This window comes from Pteronotus mesoamericanus, unplaced genomic scaffold (assembly GCF_021234165.1).
Source record: "Pteronotus mesoamericanus isolate MK-2021 breed Mesoamerican mustached bat unplaced genomic scaffold, CSHL_Meso_final scaffold_167, whole genome shotgun sequence".
Classification (NCBI taxonomy): domain Eukaryota; kingdom Metazoa; phylum Chordata; class Mammalia; order Chiroptera; family Mormoopidae; genus Pteronotus; species Pteronotus mesoamericanus.
The window spans coordinates 18,416,452-18,427,276 of record NW_026555308.1 but is presented as its reverse complement, the minus strand read 5'-3'; the positions used below and the strand labels follow the sequence as shown (position 1 = coordinate 18,427,276).

General features: G+C 41.5%; 1 protein-coding gene across 3 annotated transcripts in view; it reads left to right on the top strand.

Moving 5' to 3' along the window:
• The first annotated feature begins 253 nt into the window (after window positions 1-253).
• The window catches only part of AUTS2 (activator of transcription and developmental regulator AUTS2), a 1,138,147-nt gene continuing 1,127,575 nt past the window's right edge, over window positions 254-10,825 (top strand). For all 3 annotated transcript variants that reach the window (XM_054589696.1, XM_054589694.1, XM_054589697.1), the window contains exon 1: window positions 254-645. In XM_054589696.1, coding sequence (XP_054445671.1) covers window positions 337-645 — 309 coding nt within the window. In that variant the 5' untranslated portion in view covers window positions 254-336. The remainder of the gene's footprint in view (window positions 646-10,825) is intronic.

Sequence of the window (10,825 nt, the reverse complement as noted above, 5' to 3'; positions counted from 1 at the left end):
CTAAAGGAGACCTGTGTGTTCAGCCATTACTTTGCTCGGCGCCGCTCACAGGAATCTCCGACCCTCGGTGCCGTGGGCAGCCCAGCACTTGGGCTTCTCGCCTCTAGCCCTCGCTCCTGTCCCTCCTCCTTCTCTCCGCCCCTTCCCCCTTTTCTTTCTCCTCTCTTTCTTCCCCTCTCTCCCTTCTTTCGGCCGCCGTCTCCCCCGCGCCCTCCTCGGGGCGGAGGGAAGCCGAGAACGGGGGAGGGAGGGGTTGGTGTCAATTTTTTTGTGTGGCCGCGGCTGGAGCCTGTGGCGGGCAGGCGGCGAGCGGGGAGACCCCGGCGCGGCAGAGCCATGGATGGCCCGACGCGGGGCCATGGACTCCGCAAAAAGCGGCGGTCGCGGTCGCAGCGAGACCGGGAGAGGCGCTCCCGGGGCGGGCTGGGGGCTGGCGCGGCCGGTGGCGGCGGCGCCGGCCGGACCCGGGCGCCCTCGCTCGCCTCGTCGTCGGGCTCCGACAAGGAAGACAATGGGAAGCCCCCGTCCTCCACCCCGTCCCGGCCCAGACCCCCGCGCAGGAAGCGGAGAGAGTCCACCTCGGCCGAAGAGGACATCATTGATGGATTTGCCATGACGAGCTTTGTCACTTTTGAAGCGCTGGAGGTAAGGGAGACCCCCCTCCCCCTGGTTTTCTTTATGCACGACCCCACTCGATTGCACCCGGCTCTGCTGCTTTCCCCACTGCGCTCTGGCCGGTCTGTTTGTCTGTCTGTCTAGCCTGAGGTCTTATTGTTGGGGGGTTGGGGGAGCTGGGGGCGCGGGTAGACGGTCAGCAGGAGGGAATCGCAAAGCCATGCCTGTTCTCCTGGTTTCCTCGTTCTGCTCGCCTTTCCCCTGCGCCCCCTCCCTGCGCCCCCTCCACAGCAGATGGGCATATAGAAAGGGGTTCAGGCATCACAACAATACGCCCCCCTCCACGGATAGCTCTGTCCCTACTCTTCCTCCTCTGCCTCCCAATCATGGCTTCTTGGCTGGTGGAAGTCTCTTTGCTGGGTTTGGGGCGCCTGTGGACGGTTTTTCTACAGAACCATATGTCCGTGTGTGTGTGTGTGTGTGTGTGTGTGTATGTGTTTGTATAGTATATACCTTTCCTGGTGTTCTCGGAACTGGAGACTAATGGGGTTTTGTGGTTCTCTGCCCCCCTCCCTGCCTTTCCCCCACCCCCCTGGTGAAGCTGGGGAAGGGGGCGTTTTCTTCTGGTTGGGAGAAAGGAGGGAGGAGGGGAGAGCATAGAGGAAAGGATGGAGATATCTTTCTGTATTCTGTAAGGGGCTCTATTACAGAAAGGGTTAATTTTAATATCTGTGCATATATGTGTGTGTATATGCACATGTGTGTGTACACGAGCATTCTGGTTAAAGGATAGAAAAAAGGTGCACCAGAGAGGACTGGTGGGAGGAAAGAATATAATCCTAGCTGGTATCTGAAGGGCTTGTCACCCAATTGTCCCTCTCCCTTTCCTTTTTTTGGTGTTTTCTTTTCTCTCTTTTTCTTTCTGATTGGCTTTGTGTGTGTGTGTGTGTGTGTGTGTGTGTGTGTGTGTAAGTCTTTATTCCTTGGGCACCTGCAGTGTTAATTTACAAATGCACATTTTCCTGCCCTCTAACCAGCTACTGGGGAAGGGGGGTAGGGGAGTTAGAGAGAGACTGTCCAGGGGATCAGGAGGAAACTGTCTTTACCTGGAAGGATCAAATTTGGTGCTGACATGGGTTATTGGTCTCTATAAATGTAACCCCTTTTTTCTCCCCCCACCTTCGTTTCCCGGCCCGACCCCCAACACACCACACCACACACACACACACACACACACACACACACACACACACACAGAATTTGAGATTCTGCAGAGTTGGTCCGGCTTTTCTTAAGCACAAAACCAAGATAGTTGCTTTCTAGCCTTTCGTGCACCTGATATGGTGGTTAGAGGTTCCTGAAGGAAACTTTTTCCTTTCCCTGTGATTTTTTGCTCTTATTATGGTATTGTTTGAGGTGATCAGATACAACCTTTGTTAATGACAGCTTAAATCACACATGCAGTAACAGTACAGGTTTAGGTTGCTGGTTCTGTGTGTGTGTTTGGGTGTCAGGTTGAAATATTTTTTTTAAAAAGGGAGCCAAGGTTGTTTTTTCCCATTTGAACTGCTTTTTGGTTGGTCTGCTGGTGGTGATGGTCGTGGATGGTGGCCTGTGGTTGGGGAGGAAGGGAGGGGGGCTAGTGGTATTGGTGATCATAGATTTTGATGTTAGTGATTGAATCAGTTACCCTTTGGTTCTAGATTTGGTGCTTTATTGGCTAAAATGGATCTTACACAATTGTTTTGAGTTGAGGCTCACCACTTATAAGGATAATTCTGTGGCTTCAACTTTGCCAGGATGGGAGGGTACTGCACTGTGTGACCTCTTTCTCTCAGTCTCTCTCGATTTAAAATAGGAATTGAAATAGCAGCATGTATACTAATAGAAAATGCTGCCTAGAATTTGGTTCACCATTGCTATCTGTGGTAGATTAGGACAATACTTGAAAAATCTGGTTACAAGTGGTTCTGCTTCTTGTATGGTTACCCTGAGCTGTCCTGTGGCCCTTCTCACTAAGCAAGAGGAGCCACGAATTCCCATGAACATTTTTGAAGGCCAAGTGGAGAGAGATATAACTTACACAGTTATTTTTGATCATTTTTACTCTTAGTAAATAAATATTTGCCTGGGCTTGTGATGTATATATGTATCTATTTGGCATTTGAAAGAATATGCACCCTTCTAGTTTCTTTTGGGTTTTAAAAAACTTAATTTTTAAAGAAGACCAAGTTCAAGTGTACCATTAACACTGTTTCTTTTCTTGCTGTGATTATTTTTCTCTGCTACTTTTCTAGCCTCAAAACCTAGGTTATTTTGATTAGCAGAATACTATACTACCTTCATGTCTAAATATCATTTACATATCTGTATGTGGGTCTAAAACATCTAACTTTCAAAAAAGTTTTCTTAAAACTACATAGAAAAATTTAAACATATGCAAAAGTAGAGAGAACAGTTTGATAAATCCCAATGTACCCACCACTGAGGTCAGCAACTACCAGCTCATGTCTCATCTTTTTTCATCTACATCCCATTTATTTGCTCCCCTCTCCCAGATGTGATATGAGAAATATATAAATATTTCTGTATGTATCTCTAAATGGTAATGACTTGAAACCCCTCAAAACCCCATAGTACCATTATCACATCTAAATAAACAATAGTTCCCTAATATCATCAAATATCCTGTCAGTGTTCATTTTTAAAATACCTAGCTTTTGTAGGAAAGCAGTAAATAAACTTTACAGACTGAAAACACAATGGAGAATAAAAACCATCATGTATGTCTGGTTCTATGAACAAAAGTAGAGCTGTTTGCTGTACATCTGTGTCCATGCTAGATGGTCAAACGTGTGTGTAGTGATCAGGAAGATAAATCCTACGTGTGTGCTCATTTTGGAAGATTTACTCAACTGTCACCGTGCAATGTGAGGGCTTATTAGGAAACAGGCAACTAAACTGTGGACTTGGATAGAAATGTATGTGACAGGAGTGCTTATGAAAGTTCAGAATTATTAAGATGCTAAGAGGACCCTAAATACATACTATAGTATTGTGCTTTGTGTTTAGAAATGAAAACAATTGTCACCATGTAATATTGAGGCTGCTGCTACTGTGATGTTATGGTAAGAAACCAGAAATGTTGACTTGTACAGCTAGGCTGGTTCCTTATGCCAGTTCAGAGCAATAGCAGGCAAACTGCGGAGTAGCATACTTTGGGTATTGTTGATGGACACATTGATTTTGACTTTTAAAAAAGAGGCTGCTAATTAACTCATAGTGAAATGCTGATATAAAGTGTTCTGGTCCAATTGTGGTTTAGTAAATGCTGGAGCAAAAGTAAGAACCTTGCCTGACGAAAACCAGCATTTTTATGTTGATTATTTTTTCACTGTTGGATATTTATTTAAGATGATGAAACTTTAGTAGTAGCTTCAGAAGCCTGCACTTTTACAGGCAGTGAAGCTGGCTGAGGTAGTTTCATATTCTGCAGGGACACTTGTCTTGAATAATTGTGCCCCGAAGTTCAAGTATGTGATTGTGAAGAGTCTCATGATAGAAGATAAGAGGGTAGGTGAGGAGGCTAAAGTTGAACATGGTGTTATTTTCATTAGGCATTTGAGAAACAGAATTAGCATTTGGATATGATATTGCTTATTTGGATATCTTTGAATAATAGGTTGAGAGTGACTATCCCCAGATGGCATGTCTCATTTTTAAAAAAAGTGGCTTCTAGCAAACAAAGTATGGATGGAAATGGTGGGGTTCTAGTACTGTCAGTATACCCCAATATGCCATATAATACTGCCTTTCTGTTTTTATTTGGGTTTCTTTCTTTGTAGTCTCAATTAGTAAGCCATGTGGGTACTGCCACTGAAAAATTGACTTTGCACATCCATTATTTTCCCCCTCACTCCTCTGTTGTACACTGTTCTTAGTGCAACCTCCTTTTGTACATCTGACCGAAGGGAAGCAAAGATGAAATTGGTGTGATTAGCAGACAGGAGGCCATTGGAGTTTTGCGGGCTTAGGAAAACTAAGAAGACTCATTTCTGGTGAGTATAGGATCAAACCAAGACTTTAATGTGGTCTTTATTTCCTAGCTTGGTTTCAGCGCTTATTCTGAAACACTACACATCAATAGCATAAATAGGCTGTACAGAATTTGTACTTAGGTATGCCATGTTAATAGGCTGTAATAATTTATTATGTCAAATCTCACTTATTCAGTTGTTTGAAAAAACAACATTAATCATGTTCCTTGTATCAGTCAGTAAATATTTATGGAGTGTTTGATATATGCAAGGCACTAGAAAGAGTACAGAGAAACCTAAAATATATGTAATATCTTTGGGGAATGTGCAGTTTAGTTGATAAATTAAGTCCTGCACCTACAAAATAATTTTGAAATAGGTGTTAGAATGCCAAATACCAACTAAGTGTACTACGCTTTCAGAGAATGGGGTATTGAGTGCCATTGCCTGAAGTACTTGAGAAGGCTTCCTGGAGAAGATGGAACCTAAAAGGTTGAAGTGATTTGGGTAGATAGAGAAGGAATGCAGGGTAGAAAGAGCATTCTAAGAAGAGGGAATAGTGAAGGAAGCACAGAAAAAAGAGTGAGAAAACGCAATTTGATTAGGGCTTGGGGGCAGGGATGGGCTGGTAGATGAGTACAAAATTATGGAAGTAAAGAGTGCTTGTTAGGGAGTCAGGAGACCAGCGAAGAAACACAGTCCAGGCCTGGCTGTCCTAGCTATTTGAGTGACCTTGGGAAGTTACTCTAAAAGCATCATTTTCTTAATCCATTAGTTGAGAGGTTTAGATTAGTTTTAGAGCAAAGGTGCTCACACTGGGTGGAAACATAGCTTTGCCAGATGTTCATGGGTTGTTTCAGACCAAAAAAATGTGATCTGCCCTCAAATAGTTTTGGAACTTGATGGGCTAGACAAAATTAAAGGGTAACTTGTTCTGCCAGAATTAAGTCTTTTATTATATAAATGCGAGTTTTGAGTATCAGAGAAGACCATGTGATGTGTCTTATTTCCTAAGTTTATTTGACCACAGGGCACTTTTATTCTTGGCATTGGAATCCATAATCCAGTACGGGAGACCCTGGGAAAGAGCTCCAAGTTCCTTCCAGGAACTTGGTGATTTTTGAGTTTAGGGTTAGTGGGCCCATGATAGATGACTTGGAAAACCATGCACAGAAGTTTGAAGCTGCTGCTTAAGTGGGAGTGGCAAGGGGAGTGCAAGGTACAAATAATGATGATTAATTAATTTCTCTTCCTGTTCTCTTTTCCTGTTGGTGTTAGCCCTTTCATTGGTTGTTAGCAACCCCACCATGAGGTAAGAATTGGTCAGTGATTTTCATTAATATCTCTTTCAGTGTGATCACACCCAATTCTCATGCCACCAAGCTGCCTTTAGCCGATAAATATCCTGTCTCCTTGGTCCCTTCTAGTTTCCTGTATTGCTGCTTTTCAGCAAGCTAGAAAAGAAGGTTGGATGAGAGAGGAGATTGACACTGATGTTAAAATAAAGGTTTCAGAGTATCTATCTTGCTTGCTTATGTATGAAGTGCTAGTTCAAGAAAGGTCAGGACCTTTCTGCTGTAACTCAGCCAGGGAGAGCTGTGGCTATATGTTTTATTTTTGCATTTTTCACTGTTTATCTTGAGAGGTTTGGGATGGGATTACAGGATAAATGGGTCAGTTTCAGCATTTCACTTCTGAAAGTGTGCATAGTTTTAGGATCTGAGAAGTTCCTAAGTGGTGAGAAAGTTTGCAGAAAAGAAGAATGTGAATAATGGGTTGGTTATGAATTCAGATATTTTACTGTGTGTACTGAATTTCAGTATTTTTCTGTATAAGACAGAGATCACTTCAGGATTATTTACGTGAGATGAGGTGGAAGATTGTGATGTGATGATTCCATGCAGCTTGTGTTAGCTGTTGAGATTAAGTACTTTAGCTCTTTTTTGGAAGTAGGATATAAATGAACCAGTAAATTGAAAAAATGAATCACAGAATTAGTGACTAGCTTTTCATTGGGACAGTGTTGTTCTCTAGCTTTCACAGTTGAAGAAGGATAAAAAAAAAAAAATAGAGCATTCGACACGATTCAAGGAGCATTGAGGGTGATATAGAGATTCTGAGACTCTATACAACCGTTCTATATACTGTCAAAAGTAAGTAGTGATTAGTTTGAGAATGTTAGAATTAGAAATAAAGTCCTTAAGCTGAGAAAATAACAGTTGAGGGCAGCATTTAAGGAATAATTTAGGTCTCAGTGTCTACAGGCTTTGGAGTCTTTTGGACAGAAGGTCTGTAGCACTTCTTGATGAAGGGTGTGTGTGTGTGTGTTTCCGCATGCAGAGGGCGGAGGTTCGTGGGTTAGGTGGCGTTACATTATATTTTGTTTTACCCACTGCTGTAAATAGAGTCTGGTACACTAACTGTAGCCTAACTTAGTGAAAGTGCCTCATGTTTTTTGTTTTTGGTTTTTTTTCCTCTTCAAGAAACACCCTTTTTTCAGGGTCAGGATTAAACCCAGTATTCTGTAGACATAGGGAAAAAGTTGGTAATGAGATAACTGCTGTTCATTTGATATAGTTCTGAAAAAATCAGGGAGATTTGAAAACTCAGGCAGGAAGAGAAAGATAGGAATTAATTTGGTGGAGCCCAAGATAGGAGAGGATCAAAAACAATTTAGGAACACTGTTAGCTGAGTCAGAACTGTTTGTCTTACAAAATCTGCACCTGTTCCTAGTTGAATGATGATTTTTTTTCCCCTCTAGAAGAAGGGCATAGAATTTAAGGCTGCTGAGGCCCTAAGTTTGTCTTCCTTCTAACAATCTTAGCTGTGATCTTGTGTCATTTCTTCCCACATGCCTGGAGAGTTAGGGGTATGCTGTCAGTAGGTATCATCTAAGGTCCAAGGAAGGAATAGGTCCTCTTTACGCTGTTAGTAACTGAGGAGGGTAGGAGCGGGTTTCACATGGTCTGACTTCCTTTGCTTGCATAGGAAGAGACTAGGCAAGTACATTTTCTGTGTCTCAGCTCTCTTCATGTCTCTGATTCCATCCCTTGCATGACACTGACTTGTGGCCTAAAATCCTGTGTACTGCTGCCTTCTTTGCAGGTGTTTACTTCATGTTTAATGTAAATGGCAGTCTTATCTCAGAATCCAGTTAGATTCCCCACCTACCCACTCCTTCCTTCCCTCCCCCTTCCCTCCCTTCCCCGCTTCCCTCCCTCCCTCCCAACTGTCCTCCGTTCTTTCCCCTTCTTCCTTCACAGAGATAGAGTTATCAAAATTATTAATGACTTTGACAAAAGGTAATGGATTTAGGAAATTGTGAATGAAATGTGTAAAGTTAAAAATTTCAGACTTCCATTGTTTGAACTTTGACAGTCTGCTTGAGGGAGGGACTCTGCTACAGTTTTCTGGGTTGTTACAGTTCATCATTCTGATTTCTCATTTTTATCTGAATCTCTAGTTAGGGTTTTCTTGACAGATGACACAAATTACCAAATTACATACAAATATTTTTTACTTTATTGTGTTTTGGCTTGCTGCTATACCTCAAGGTGCCATATCTCTTTGGTACCTTCAGAGTCCTGGAAAATCCAAGTGTGGCAAAATGGAGTCACAAGAGGAGAGGGGAAAGCCCACAGTTTGTAAGTAATGGAAAATGGCTAATGTAGGTTGGGATTCAATTTTGGCAGAAAGCCTTCAAATTGCAGGTACTCTGTGATTGCTATTAACTGAGGCATTTTGAAATGACCTGGGCTTGATTCAGAATCACAGCTTGTGAAGACAAATGTGACTCTTGGTTATATGGCTGATATGTGATACTTTCAGACTGTAGGAACATTCCGAATCTAGGACAGGGTTTAAGTCAATGCCAAGGTCACCTTGCGATGGTACTTGAGGGATGTCGTTTTCTTTATTGTCCCCACACCTACTCTGCACTGCAGCACACCACCAATCTACCAACCTCATTTAAGGTTTCTGCAAAATTTCTGATGGCAGTGGTATTTTAGAGCTTGAAAAAAGGCATTAAAAGAATCCAGTATTTGCAATCATCCCTCAAAAGTTGAAGTGAAGTAGATTTTTTGTTGTCATTGTTTGCTGGGGTCTCTGTTTAGTTGTACTTGGTGGCTAAAGGTTATTCAGTGAATAGTTTTCCATAGTTAAAAACTAAGTAAGGAAAAAACCCTAAAAGAATGAGTATGTAGATAAAACAATAGTTGAACATTAGATTATCATGTTTTTCAGCCACATACTAGAAATTCCAGCATTCCACCCCCTTCTCTCCGTACATACTTATTTGGCAAAAATAACGAAGATCCTGGATTGTGCTGTTCTAAAATGATTTTATGTAATTCAAGGGAAATTATACTTTGACTGGGGCCAAAGGGGAAACAAGTGTTTGTTATTGTTTTGCTGTTATTTGTTATTGCTGTTGCATTGCTGTGTGTGCAGCTTGCTCCTTTCCCATTTCTTAACAGGTAATCGGTCTGATTACTTGTGAAAATTATAGTTTTGAGCTTAATGTGCAGATCATCTTTAGGAGGTGTTTCTTAAAGTTAGGACCTCAACTTTCAGAGCAGTCTTTTGATCTATTTCACTTCAGCCATTGGTGGCTTTAGTGATGAAGTTCTACAATACCTCTTATTATACAATTAAAAACACAGCTCAGAGGGGTTAATTGACACTGGGAGTGAGACTCTCACTGTGAGCCAATGAAACTAGGAGACTGTCTGCTTCTCCTTAGTACTAGGATTCCCAAGGACTGGAAATGTTTGAAGGAGGTTTTTTCTACAATTGAGAATGAGCCCCATAATTGTAAAGCTTCCAATTTTTGTAAGAATTTTAACACCCCAGCCCCACCTCACTTCCCATAATGAGGATGTAAAGTGATAATATGAGGATTTCTCATTCTTGAAGGTACTTTGATACCTTCAATATAAAATAACTATTTGGATATGAAATGACCTTAATGTGGCTTATTTAAAATTTTAACATAATATTTTTGGATAACGTATTTTCTTCAGCCTGGCAATTCAGAGAAACTTAGAGCAATTTAATAACTTCAGTACTAGCAGAACATTTGAAACAAGTGAACTTTGGAGTATGGTGGAGTTGAAGACTCAACCAAACTTTTCTCCTGAAGAAGGAAGATTCAAACCATTAAATCCACATGATGTGTTGGCTAAGCCATCTTGCCTCTTTATTGCTGAACCAGAAAATTTATAACAACTGTTTGTCATGTGTATATACTTATAGTCAATCATATAATGAAAAGAAGTTTTCATGAGATTGTAATAACATATCAAGATGGATATAATTAAAATAGAAGCAGATTGACACCCTGAATTAAATGCAGACCATAAAACATGATACCTGAGCATTGTGCTTCACATATTTGTTGCAGGGGGCAGTCAGCCAAATATGCAAATAAAGACATTGATGAATTTCCCTGGGTGTGTATGTGGTTACAGAGAACCCAACTATTTTATTAATCTTTTATCAAGCATTGTTTAGATTTGCAGTAGCAATGGAATGTATTAATTTGGCAGACCAAATAGCTTAGGACTAGAAAGTAGGAAATAATAAAGGGAAGACATGATTGATATACTCTCCTATAAATAACACATGCGACTGACAAAAGGGCTGAGTAATCTTTAGATTTGTGCTTGATGCCATTAATGGAGTTGTTAAACCAGGATGTTTAAGTTGAACTTCAATCAGAGAGGCTGTCTTCCATTTAAAATGCAGGCCTATTTCTAGTTGCACCCTGGACTGGAACATTGACAAAATTGGTGTAAATTGAATTTTTGTAAACTGGATCAAATGCACCAGGAGACTCTTACTGTGAAAAATGAGGTGCCCCCCCGCCCCGCTTCAATGAGGTATAGTACTCTTCTTCTCTTCAGGGAAGTTGGCATTTTGGTACAGTGGGTCTATTTGGATGGACATTACTTTTCCTGAAACACTTTCTGCATATGTTCCATGTGCTCCTGGAAGAAAGTGACAGTGAGATTTGCATTTTCTGTTCAGGTTTCATACCTCACTTGCTCCGTGCTTCCAGGAATAATTGGTGGTGATTTGAATAAACTTGCATCATTCAGATTTCAGAGGTTGGGTTTCAAGTGTGTGTTAAGGAGGACTTGCGGCTATGAATATGGAATGTGATTTCCAT